This window comes from Rhinopithecus bieti, unplaced genomic scaffold, assembly GCF_001698545.2.
Source record: "Rhinopithecus bieti isolate Rb0 unplaced genomic scaffold, ASM169854v2 scaffold_10706, whole genome shotgun sequence".
In the NCBI taxonomy this organism is placed as follows: Eukaryota; Metazoa; Chordata; class Mammalia; order Primates; family Cercopithecidae; genus Rhinopithecus; species Rhinopithecus bieti.
In genome coordinates, this window is record NW_016806811.1 from 1,262,992 (window position 1) to 1,276,530 (window position 13,539).

The following is a 13,539-nucleotide window of genomic DNA, read 5'->3' on the forward strand; positions in this document are numbered from 1 at the left end:
TTTGAGACGGAGTCTCGCTCTGTCGCCTAGGCTGGAGTGCAGTGGCCGGATCTCAGCTCACTGCAAGCTCTGCCTCCCGGGTTTATGCCATTCTCCTGCCTCAGCCTCCCGAGTAGCTGGGACTACAGGCGCCCGCCACCTTGCCCGGCTAGTTTTTGTATTTTTTAGTAGAGACGGGGTTTCACCATGTTAGCCAGGATGGTCTCGATCTCCTGACCTCGTGATCCGCCCGTCTCGGCCTCCCAAAGTGGTGGGATTACAGGCTTGAGCCACCGCGCCCGGCCTAAAACAAACATTTCTTAATGTCATTAACTGTCAGTATATTTTAATGGCTGCATATTTATATGAACACTTATGAATCAGGCATTTTCCAATTTTTCAGTATACACAGGAATAAAAGTGTTGTACATAAATATTGGCATATAGCTTGGATTTCCTTAGGATAGGGTTTTATAGGGGGAAATTAATGCCAGTACTACTCCCCCAAATCTCAAGGAGCTCTAAAGTGTGCCTTTAATATTTTTTCAAAGGTATATTAAGTATAATACTACCAAAACTTCTGTTTAGATGAAAACACAGAAAAACATGTGTAACTTTGGTAAAATGTCAAAGTTTTTCTCACAACTATATCCCCTCAAAACTTAAGAAGTTGGTCCATTTTGTTACTGTATTGACTGCAGCTGAAAAATCTGAATGTTAACTAGTTATCACCTATCTACCTCTGAATCTTGTCTATTTTGCATGCATGCCTTTCACAGGGTGGGGGCAGGGAGTAGGAAGAAGGAGGGGAGGGGGAGGGAGGAAGGGAGGAAAAGGATTTAAATCCTAGGATGTAATGGGTTTCTTTCCCTTGCATGAAGAGGCATCTATCTAAATGCTTCTAAGTGGCAGGCAGGAGAACTGTGCAGTATCTACCAAGGCTTTGTGTTGAGTGGCAATGTTGACTTTGTGTTGTGATCACATATCCTTACCTAATTCCTGCTGAAACTGAATGGCCATGTTTTTCTTTGATTTCATAAGTACTTTAGTGCAAAGCTGAGAAAACCTCAGAGAGCAGTTGTTAACCAGATATAATGTCATGACTAACATTTAAAGTAAAATTTTAAACTGCTTTTGTAAAAATAATTCGTTCTTATTATAAAGAATTCAAATAATGCAGAAAAGCACACATTAAAAAAAATCACCCAACATCCTACTAACCAGAAATAACCATTAAAATTAGTTGAACATTCATTTTATATCATTGTATAAATACAGATAGCCACTAATATTTTGCAGAAATATGTGATACATATGCTTAAATACAACATTTGCTTTTCCTTACATCTAACTAAAGTGAAACTAAAGTAACTACTGTATTTCAAACTTTTCTTTACTACAAGATATATCATTTCTTAAAAGCTCTAAGGATAGGAAAATACATTGAGAAAAACATTCAGAGGTTGAAATATTTCCATAACTATTAAACAGTAAATATCGGCTCTCAGCTATGAAAGATCAGGAAAGTAGCCCTCTTTTCCTGTTATGATCAACATTCCTTCTTCTCGATTTTTATTAGTTATATTATTTTCACATTTATAAGTTTTAAAACTCATATTGTATATCATAATCACAACTTGTACAAAGGTTTAGTGTACGTTTTAAGTTTAAATGGATTTAAAGAAAGATCAACATCAATCTTCCTGCCATGGCTTTCCATCTCTTGGGTTATTTTGCTGTAGTACTTAATTGTGAAACTTTCACCATGAGGTAGTTTTTAAAAACTACTGCTATATTCCTTCATGGTTAGAAATGTCTACTGTCTTCATACTTGAAAGCTGTTCCACCTTCATCCTTGAAAACTCTTTCTCTCTATTATTTAGGTATTCTTTCACTGATATCTATTTTGCTATTTCATTCCTTCTATTAACTTGGCGTTTAATCTGTCCTTCTTTTTCTAACTTAAGACAAAGACTTGAGATCATTGCTTTAAAACAGTTCCAATGCAAGCATTCAAAATACACAGTTCTCAGGACCTAGCTTCAATCTACGGAGATTTCAGGACTCTTGTTGGAGCAGTTCCTCCTCTCTAGCAAGTATTTCAGTCATACCAGCAACCCAGAACTCCACTGTCTGCCTCCTTAGCTTCTGACATCGCAGCTCCACTTGTGCTGCAACGGGAACATGCTGTCGCAGAAAGCTGAGCAGAAAGGTGGGAGAAACATGGGGCTCACCTCATGTATATTCATTTTCTCAAGGATGACAGTCCTGGAAAGCCTGTTGTTCAATGCCTGGAAATACTAAGCTCGTATCTTTTGACCAATTTTTACAGTTGTTTTTAGTGGGTGGCTAAGTCCCAAACCTAAGGCTTAAAGTTGAACTTCTGGCTAAAAGTTTTTTTTTTTTTTTTTTTTTTGAGGAGACTCACCCTGTCACCCCACGCTAAGTGAAGTGGTGTAATCTCGGCGGCTCACTGAAACCTCTGCCTCCTGGGTTCAAGTGATTCTCCTGCCTCAGCCTCCTGAGTAGCTGGCATTACAGGTGCTTGCCACCATGCCAATTTTTTTGTACTTTTATTAGGGGCAGGGTTTACCATGTTGGCCCTGCTGTTCTCGAACTATTGACCTCAAGTGATCCACCCACCTCGGCTTCCCAAAGTGCTAGGATTACAGGCATGAGCCACTGTGCCTGGCCATGTATCTTTCAATTTTTGCGACTTGTGGGGAATATACTTGCTTCAGGTCTGTTTAGTGAACCTCCTTGATGGCAAGACCACAAGAAGCAGACCCATCTCTGGAGAACCTCTAGTCAGTCGGTCCTCCCGGCTTGTACCCTGCACTCTGCTATAACTTTGTGATGATGGGGTTGTAGACTTTGTCCAACAATTTTGTGATGTTCATATTTCTAATTCCCAGGAGTCCCAGAATCACTTATGAAACTTATTTACCCAGCTAGCTTGTTTCACTGTACTTATCAAGAAACTTCTGTTCATGTCTTGAAGTTACTCATCTTCTAGCGTGACCTTCAAGCTGAAAGCATGCCATCTGGGTGAGTTCTTGAAAGACACATTGTTTCTGTTTTCTTCTTCCACTGTGTATTCTTCAACGCTTGCCCCTGACAGAAGGTTTCTTCAATCTGAGGAAAACTAGTCTCAGAGAGTGTAGGCAGGTAGTTAAGGTGGGTCATTGCTCTCTTCTTATAAACCTGAATAAGGACATCAAACTGTCTGGTTGTATAAACAGTAAAGAGCTGCATTTGCTTAGTAGGAATAATGAAGTTATACCTGATCACAATGATTATGTCTGCAATGCAAATTTCAATACCAAGGAAAGATGTATGATGTCCAAGAGAAGCAAATTAAACAGATGTTTTGTAATTTTCCTTTAGTGCTTCTACCCATTGTGTCCACATCTTTTTTTCTAAACAAGTGCTCTTGAAAGAAAAACAGAACTATAACTTCACTTTCTGGAATTTGAAATTTATAGTAAAAAATAAAGCAAAGGTAAAAGGTAAAAAGAATTATTATGACTGATGAAGCTGTCATAAAAGTAAGTTGATTTTTGTTTATACTGAGAGTTTCAACAATTAGAATAAAATGACAATATTACTTTTGTCACCACAGGCAGAGATCCAGCATGACTCTCTTGAAAGGGATAATGTTGGAATGTATTTGTGTTTAATAAAACAACTGAGATAGTAAAGGAATTTAAAAAACTCAGTTTGCAGGATATAGCAGGGAATCCAAGAGGAAAAGTGGAACCAAGAAGTAGAAACTTTCTTGTCAAGTATCACATGTATTTTAGTAGCCACTAGAACTAACAATACCAATGTCTGTCTCCCATGCTAAAATATTCCAGGAGTTCAGAAACAGAATTTACCTTGTAAAATACTCTATATATATATGTTTCCAGCATTTAATGTGTGCTTAATAAACACAATGAATAAATAATTGCAATGAATAAAGGAAACAAAACTGTCATTGGAATTTTACTTCTATAGAATGATAAATTTCTTCACAAATGAAAAGAAATAAAGTGAAAAAGAGGGCAAATTAAATACAGACTGTTAATCAAAAAGATGACTTTTGGAAATACCCATAGAATCTATACCTATTACCTGAAATAGAGGTAAATCTTTAAAGAGATATCAGTATTTGTCTAGTAAAGATTTGACTATGCCAAGTTTTTTTCATTCTTGAACTCGCAGAGCTTTTTTCTTCAATTTTTTTTCCCTGACCCATCTGCTTTCCAAGCATTCATAAAACTTAATGTCTAAATAACATCATAATTAAACTCTTTGCAACATCTCAAAGAGAATTCTGTACAAAATACAAGGTATTACATAAACCTAACACAGTAAGTGTTATGGAATGAATTGTATCCTTGCAAAATTCATATATAAAAGCCCTAAGCCCCAGTTCCTCTCCTATATTTGGAGACAGGCCTTTAAAGAAGTGATTAAGTTAAAATGATGCCCTTAGGCTGGGCCCTAATCCAATTTGATTGGTTCTTATAAGAAGAAATGTGGATACACAGCCATCAGGGTCGTGCTCTGCATAGAAACCTATGTGGGGATACAATGAGAATGCAGCTGTCTGCAAGCCAAGGAGAGAGGCATCAGAAGAAATCAAACTCACTGACACCCTGATCTTGGACTTCTAACCTCCTGAATTGTTTAAGCCTCTCAGTCTGTGGTATTTTGTGGTGACTGTCCCAACAAACTAATAAAATAGGTAATGACAGAACATAAATTGCCATATTTATAGTTTTGTTCAAATAATAGTTGACAAAGTTTAATTTCAGTAATGTAACTTTAACTCAGACTAATTTTCTTTATGCTAGGAAGCAAACTACAGGTTATTTCTAGAAAGGTCACTGCATATCCTTTTAATGTAAAAAAAGGCAGTTCAACAGAGAGATAAGTACACATACAGTAAGTACAGGAATATGAAACACAGACTTTCCAGCATATTTTATTAAGAAATCTGACAGAAAATACATTCAAAAGTAAAATTTAAATTTTTAAATCATACAATATGCCAATACTTTTCCATTTTTATTCATTCTAAAAAAGAAAAAACATTTGTTCAGTACCAGAAGCTCATATATAATTTTGAAGTATCTGCCTATCAAATTCAGCTTCTTGACAAATTAAGGTCAAGTAATAATTTTCCTTCAAAACAGAAAATATTAAAATCACCTGTAAAAAATGGTATCATTGTACACTACTAATCATCCCTTTCAAACTGAGCATGTCTTCTTTCAACAGCCATCTTGTGGATTGCATATAAAAGCTAAATTCTACAAATTCAATAGCCACGTTTTAGGTTGAATACTGGGGAATGTAAAGTAGAAATACCAGCACTACTTTGAGTTTTACAATGAATAAAATAATTTCACAACATACTACTTAATTTAATACACACTTTTCATTCATATGGCAACGAATCTAAATGAACCTTTGTGAATTTATTTTTTAACTTGTAAATACAAAAGAATTGAGAAGACGCACAAGAAAAGCAGTAACATAAGAAAGAAAAGTGGATACTTCAGTATGAAGCATGAAACATGCTACACATAGTAAAACAAGACTCAAAAAGCCTGGATTCCGGTCCTGAGTCATTACCATGGAGCATTATTTGGATGTGTAACCTAACTTCTCTGACATTCCATTTCTTTTCTTGAAAAATAAAGGTGTTAGAACTGCTTTAAAATTGTGTGAGTTAATGAGTTAGTGATGTAGAATAAAACAACAAAGAGAAGATTTTAGTGATGTTGGAATACTTTAAAAAAGGAATCACTGAGATTCATGTTTAAGAGAACTAATAACAGCACTTGAACAGTATTGTCATTTAAACTGAATTCAAAAATTATTCCAGTTTTGCTAAGTTAACGCTTACCTAAATAATTATGCTAACTCAGAACTGGAGAGATAAAAGTGACCCTGGAAGTATAATTTTCCCTCTATTAATAAATACCACATGAAAAAAATAGCTGGTATAGTGTCTAGTCTATAATTTAGGAGGTGCCCAGTAGATGAAGCTATTATTTCTATTTGTTTTTGGCAAAGCACTCATTTAAGTAACCATAATTTTGAGTTGTTATTTTTTTATCCTTAGTATTATTTTCCCCTCACAACTTCATGTAACCAGAAGGAATTTGGTAATCATTCCTTCTCTAAGAAAATTAGTAATAAAACTGGATATAGACCAGGTCACAGACTATGGGTTCCAGCTAGAAATCTACTTTTAGCATGAAACAAAACCATAATGAAATAGAATAATCTTTAGAAAAGGTTTATCATGTAGTTTCAAATTTATCGAGCAATGTTAGCATGTAGGCTGTATTTTATTCATAAGGATATCACAAAAAATTTGATTAATACATTGTTAACAAAGATATGCATTGTAGGACTATTTTATATGAATTAAAATAAAAAGCTTTGTGAAACTCTATACTTTCAATTTTTTATAAAACAAATAACAATTAAATAAAAAAACTGATACCCTATCTTATTTTCTAAGTGATTTACAGTAGTACAGGAAAAACTATGGATTCTGAAAATGTTGGTAATTAAGATTTTACTAACAAAAATTTATAAGGTATACACAGGCAAAACAAATTACCATATGCATATATATTACACGCATGAAGCTTTCTTTATGGATGCTGCAATTACATTATATTGTTATGTTTTCCTGTCAAACTCACAAGACTAAAGCTATTTCTATAATTTATAGGCTGCTCTTCTTATGCAAGATCCAAGGTCACTGTCAGGATCATTCATCTGATTTAGTTTTCAATCAGGAAATAAATTATGAAGCTAGGCTTTGGGTAGATGGGCTAGGGTACTCCAGAGTTTGCTCTAGTTATCCTTCCTTTGAGTCTAGTCTTTGAGGAAGGTAGACTTTCAGATACTATATTATGCTTGAGTGATGGGTACCAAGATGGCATCCATGATCTGACTCTAACACAGAACTTAATCTTTTTTTTTTTTTTTTTTCCCAGATTATTGTGTAGATAGAACAGGGCCATAACCAAATTATCTGGTTATTAATCATACCATGAATTTGCTTTGGAATCCTTTAGTTTTCTGTAAATTGTATTAAGAGATAAAATAGCATAGTGTTTAAGAGGACAGACCATGGAGTAGGGCTACCTGGGTATAAATCCTGCTCTCATTTATTAGCTGTGCACCAACAAATACATTACTTATATTCAGTTTCCTTATCTGTGAAACAGGGAAACAGTAGTAACTAACCCACTGAGATTATTGTGTGGATTGAGAAAAATTATTTATAAAAGCTGGCACATGCCAGAAAAATTATAAGATAAAGGCTAAATACATTCAAAAAGCTTATTATAGTCTCAGCTATCTCAGCTGTCCTGTCAGGCAGTTGAAAAAAAAAGGTAGGGTGATTGATTTCCCATGCTTGGGTTAACCATTAAATTGTGACTGCCATTCTGTACCACCCACCCACAGCACATACACACAAACCCACACACACAAACTGACACCAGCAGCAGTTACTCTCAAAGAACAGGTAAAACTCAGGGGCAAACTTTCAGGGCCAAGCTATTTACTCACCTTCCATACAAGGTGGCTCTTTTACTAGTGCAACCCTGGAGGTACTAATTCTTACGTTTTGGCCACTGCGTAACTACCTAAAGTTAAAGCTATAAATGCTTGTATATTGAGGAAGAAGAGGTGGTAAGTTCATGAGATTCAGGATACTTCATAGCAGGTACGAGATCGGACGATAAGGTGAGTTCAGAATGCTCAAGAAGTCCTAATACTTTTGACATCACAGCTTCACGCACAAAATATCAGTCTGGATAGAGAGGTCCTCAGAAGATCTACGAGTTTTTTTTTTCCAACATTTCATTGACATTTTATGTTTTTTGATAGCATATTTTACGTTAATTCTTATAATAAAACTAGATACTAATGTAAGGAGATAAACTAATGTGTTAGTTTTTCAAATGCAAAAACTTTACAGTCTAAAATGGGGCAGTTTTTTCTCCCTTTGAAAGAAGAAAAAAATTGTGACACTAACTTTCCTTATATATACCCAAATCTTGTGATTTAAAAAAACCACACATACACCAAAAGGTTCCAAACAAAGCCAAAGCATATAACAATGGTTCCTGAGGTTTAAAAATAATTATGTGTAACTGTTCTACAACAATTTTGAAAAGTTGAATGAAGCTAACATAACATGCTTTCCCCAAAATACATGACTACAGAAACTGGCATGACAAAAGTAAAACTCACCAATAAGATAAAATAAAGCAAGAATGTCATCAAAGAACTATCCTTCCAATAACATTATCAACACTGATAAATTTGCTAATGTAGTCTTTCAAATAGTCAAGCTCAAGTACTCCATGTTACATATTCTATTTAAAACACAGAAAAAAATGGGAAGGTAGTCAGTACATTTAATAAATAGAACCCCAGCACAAAATAAGACAGAACAATTGTTTTTAAAAATTTAATTATGTACAAAGTCCCTTTCATGCAAGATAAAGTCCCTAGGTAATTTAAAAAGTTGTTTAGTAAAATATAAGTAGGAAAATCTTTTCTTTTTGCATAATATGGCAACAAAAGAACCTCTAATGTACTATTAAGATAGAATTACACAATAACTGAAATTGGTTATTAAAGACTATTGTGCCATAGTGCTAGTACATGATTACAGTGATTTAACTATTACCAAAAGAGTCACTAAAAACCCACAAATACAAAGATAAACAATTGATTCTCCATAAATGAAGAGCCCTTTGCCCAAGAATAAACCACCTTATTATAAAAATGACAAGGGGTGAACAGTCAGTCACCGCTAATATGACTAAACAGGGTTCAATTTACAAAATATGCACAAAATATGTTACTTCTAAGAATTTTGAAAATTTAAGCATATCTAAAACATTATCAGTTGAGAAAAGTAAAACTATTCCACTTGCCTAGAAATTCCTCTAATTTGACTGACCTCAAAGAATATCTGCTAGAGGTTTTGGGAGGAAATAATACAATAACTGTATAATAAAAATTTGGAATTTAAATCAAAGATCAAATTTATCCTCTTTTCTAAAAGTGTTTTCAAGACTTTAAAATCTTTGGAGAACATCTGAACTTTCGTGACCTTAAAACCCTAATTTGATTATGTCCTCAAAGTTTGATTATATATTTTGTTCCCTAATTTTAAACTTTGAGAACTTTGGACTGAGTAATTCATCTCAACATATATTCACAAAAACAATCACAAGAAGTAATGCATTTTTTACTTGCAGTGAGGGAGTGGGGGCAGTCCTAGAAAATTCCTATTTAATCTTGCCAAAGGTGGTACGGATTATAGACTAAAAGGGTTAATCTTTTAGAAAACCATTTCCTCGAAATACGGGGTCTTGAAAATATGAGAGAGATGGAATAAAGGTAGAAAAAACACAAATAAAACTATAAACAACTGCTTCAAAACTTGGGAGTATAAAATTGTGCTACTTATGGCATAAATTGAACCCTGCTTTATTTTAAAGTAAAGCAAAAATAAAATTAACAGAGAAATTCACACTGTAAGTCAGAAAAGAACTGCAACCCAATTGAACTGATTTTTAATAATTATTGCCCCAATGAGTTTAAAAGACACACAGCCCAAGAGATTATTTTTTAGCATAGGAACAACAAATTTATACAAAAATGCAATGCATTGGATAATTTTCCAGTGTTGGGTTAGCACTGCATATAGCAAGGATTAGAAACAAAATAGAAATTTCTATTTCCTACCTATATCATTGGCTACCATCTTGGAAAACTTTCTGCTTTTGGTCTTCACTGAAAATAATATTTTGATATAAAATGTCAAAATCTATTCAAAGTAAACTAAATAAATTAAACATAAAAGAAAATACTTTAAAATCAAGATACTATACCCTTTTCTATAAAATTATTCATTTTTTGTTCATCATCTGAATTGTGTGGTGATGAAGAACCTACACAAATGAAGACAATGGAAGGAACAGGTACATGGTCAGTCATAAACACTGAGTTGTAACAAGAAAAATGTACAAATAAAAAATCTGGTAACTTTTAAAACAAGTTATCACCTAAGTGACCACAAGAAGAGACCATGTATATAGTAAATAACAGTTCTTATACTATTACAGTATAGTAATAAGTAGTGCAACATCTCTCATGGTAGACCCCGGTATATATAAATATTAACTCTATAACAATTTGGCAAAATCTTGGTATATTAGATGTTAGAAAATATATAAGGAAAACTATAAATAGTGTTTAACTGTTTCTTTGAACAAATCTGCAATTCTTGATAGTATTAACTGAATACGGTTTATCTAGCAGAACCAAGATCTTGTACTATAACTTTGCTGATAAAATTTGTTATTTTAGAGTTAGACTGACAGTTTAAAACTATATATTCATTCTACTACATATTATAGAAATCTTTAAAATGTACAATAAGGGATCTTTAAAATAGTGAAGATAATATTTATATTTGCAGGTATGTTCAAATGTCTACTTAAATTTATGGAGGTAAGAAATATTTAATTTTATTTTGGCTGTGACTCCCAATATTATTATATAATGTTACCTAATATTTCTTTAAGATTTTTTGGGTTAAAAATATTTCTAATTTCTCATAGTATTCCTTTAATTTATAACATACATCTTTTATTATAAATGTGATCCTAAGTAGTATTTTCGTTGATCACTTTTGGACAACTATTCTTTAAAGGCACGTCTCAATACCTCATCCATTCAATTTTCACAGTCTCCTCAGCTGTAAATCACTTCTCCTCCTTTGAGTTACCTTAATGTTTTATCTATATATTTCTCATATGATGCTAACCACTTAATATCTTATTATTTTAGATTTATGCACATATGACCTTCCTCACTGGAATGAACTTCCAAAAGGCAGGGCCCACATTTGATTCATTTTTGTATCCCTTTTGTAATTAGTGGAGTGTGTTACATGTAGAATTCTCTAAGTAAGTATTTGCTGAATTCATAAAGCTTTTCTGCTAGAGGGAAATACCTAGAATGTAATTAGAAGCAGATAAAAAAGTTTCTTTCTCTGTTTTAAAAATATCCCAGTAAAAGTACTGAATCTTAATGAATCAGGTCAAAATTTGACACCACATATAACACTCCCCAATAAAATTGTACCTCCTTCCTTCCCTTGGTCAAGTGGTGAATGTCCTTGACAGCTTTTCTCTGACCGACTAAAACCTGCCAGCATTGGCAGAACCACTACTTTTATAGTGGTTTTAGAAGGTTACTTTTTTAAAGTCCCTGTTATTTTTTGCTAAACGTCATTTACAGATCCTCATAAATCCCACTTCAAAAAATATCACACAGGTAACACTGAGCTCATAACATTTCCAGGAACAGAAATAGGTATAGTTGTTTTTAATATACTTCTGAATTTAATTCTAAATAATATAATGGTTATATGTTATAAATATTTGAAAATATCACTATCATCTCTACAAAATAGCCACATGAATGCACAAAAATGTATTATTGATACTAGTTTTGATATATTTCATATCAAAGCAATAGCAGGATAACATATCTATACATAATAAAATTAGAAAATATTTGATATTTTCAAATACAAGAAGGCAACATAGGCTGTAATGTAAATAAAACAGGAGGTTTATTTTCTTCTAACTAAAATACTTACTACTGATTGCTATAACTTCTGTGACAGCTCATGTAAAAGCTCCAAAATAGTCTTCTGCTTATCCTATTTGAATATATTTACTAAATTTCTACAATGAAACACAGATAATATCCACAGCTTATTGTTTTCTAGGACACACAGCATTTAAATCATGAATGCAATTGAAGGCATCATTTATATTATGGTATGGGTGGCCCTGGGTTTTCTTCAGCTTGAAACAACCTAACAGTTAAAAAAATTATTTTAACATGATTTGTTATGTGTGTTTGTGTGTGTGTGTGTGTGTGTGTGTGTATTTGCATGCAGTACTAAACAAATTCCAGTATTACTAAAGTGCTCACTGAAGCAACATGAGTTCTTTGACGTAAAGATCAAATGAAGGTCTTTCCCTTCATTTGTTCAGGATGCATATGTTCAGTAGGCAGAATTAACTTTCTGTTAGGGGACCACTGGTTTATTTAAAATAAATGAAAAGGTTAACTATATGCATTACATGGATTTTCTCATGATGATATCTGAAGACAGCTTTGATTTTAATTAACTAAACAGTTGAGATCACAAATCTTAATTGCGAGATTTAAAAGGTTTTCAAAAAAAGTTTCCCTTCATATATGAATTATTTTAAATGAACTCACTGGTTTTGATAAAGCCATATGGCTATTTTATATTTCTATATTTGTCTGCCTCTTAGTATTTATGAGAGACTCATTTTAACTCCCAATCCACTTTTATACATTTCTTCTTTTCCCATAAATACCAACTTATTTTATATTTGCTATATCGGTTTTAATAATCTATAATGCATCACTTAACTATTTTACCTTTTATATTACTCTCATTGCGGAAACTATTTGAGGCTTGTAATTTAATTACTAATTTTATGTTTTAAAACATGATCCCCGTGTGGCTCTTTTGATTCACTTCAAATTCATCCCATCTGTTATTCTTTTTTGACCATCGCAAATTAGTAGAATTTGCATGTGTTGGCCACAGGGGTAATAATAAATTATTTCTTTATTTATCTATTAGAATGTTAACAGGAATGAAGGTTCAAAAAAGTTACAAATATACAGAGTAAGACAATTAACCCATAATAGATGGCAAAATTACTATTAACATTTTTTACATGGACAAGTTGAGAAAGACACACACAAGCTATAAAATGCAGTGTCAAAATTATTTATATTAAAATAGTTTTCCAGAATCTCACTCTACTTTCTATGGTAATACTCTTACTAGTTGTGCATAACTGGTATCTCCTGCTATGTGAAACAACTATTCCCTCTTAAAGTTTGACTTTTATTAAAAAAACAGTATTTCCTGATTTGTAGAAACCAGTATGTCTCAGAGAATTCTTATGTTTTCAGAGCATAATCAAAGACTAAACTAAATAAAGGTTTCTATACCTAATGATAAGAATACATGATTTATCAGTGATTTTTTGAAGTCACAATTTTACTTTGCATTTCAAACATGCTGAGATAGAAACAATGAAATATCTAGATCATCTGAATTTCTGCATGTTAAAACCATTACTTTCCTTTTCACATGGACCAAAGAGCAAAATATATTTGAAAATGCTGAACCATGTTTGAGTTTCTCTGTTTTGAGAAACAGAATTTACAGGGTTTTAACCTTTATTTACTTTTATATTTATATACTTAGATTTAAATATACACTTATCTTCAAATATCACTTGTTCGTTTGTTTCAAAGGGCTAGATGTATCCACTTTTGAAAGTCTGGCCCAGGATAAAAGGAGTACTAATTTATTTGGGTTGAATCTTATTAAAACGCATCCTATGGGATTTAACATATTTAAGCATAACATATTACATGTTCCATGTCCAAATT

At 32.9% G+C, this 13,539-nt stretch overlaps 1 protein-coding gene across 1 annotated transcript in view; it reads right to left on the reverse strand.

Annotated features, from left to right (window-relative positions):
• STXBP5 (syntaxin binding protein 5) overlaps positions 1-13,539 on the reverse strand; it is a 202,835-nt gene that overhangs the window by 42,540 nt on the left and 146,756 nt on the right. Inside the window, exons 24-25 of the mRNA XM_017877616.1 lie at positions 9,909-9,968; positions 9,763-9,810 (exon numbers count right to left, since the gene is read on the reverse strand). Of these exons, the coding sequence (XP_017733105.1) occupies positions 9,763-9,810; positions 9,909-9,968 (108 nt within the window). The remainder of the gene's footprint in view (positions 1-9,762; positions 9,811-9,908; positions 9,969-13,539) is intronic.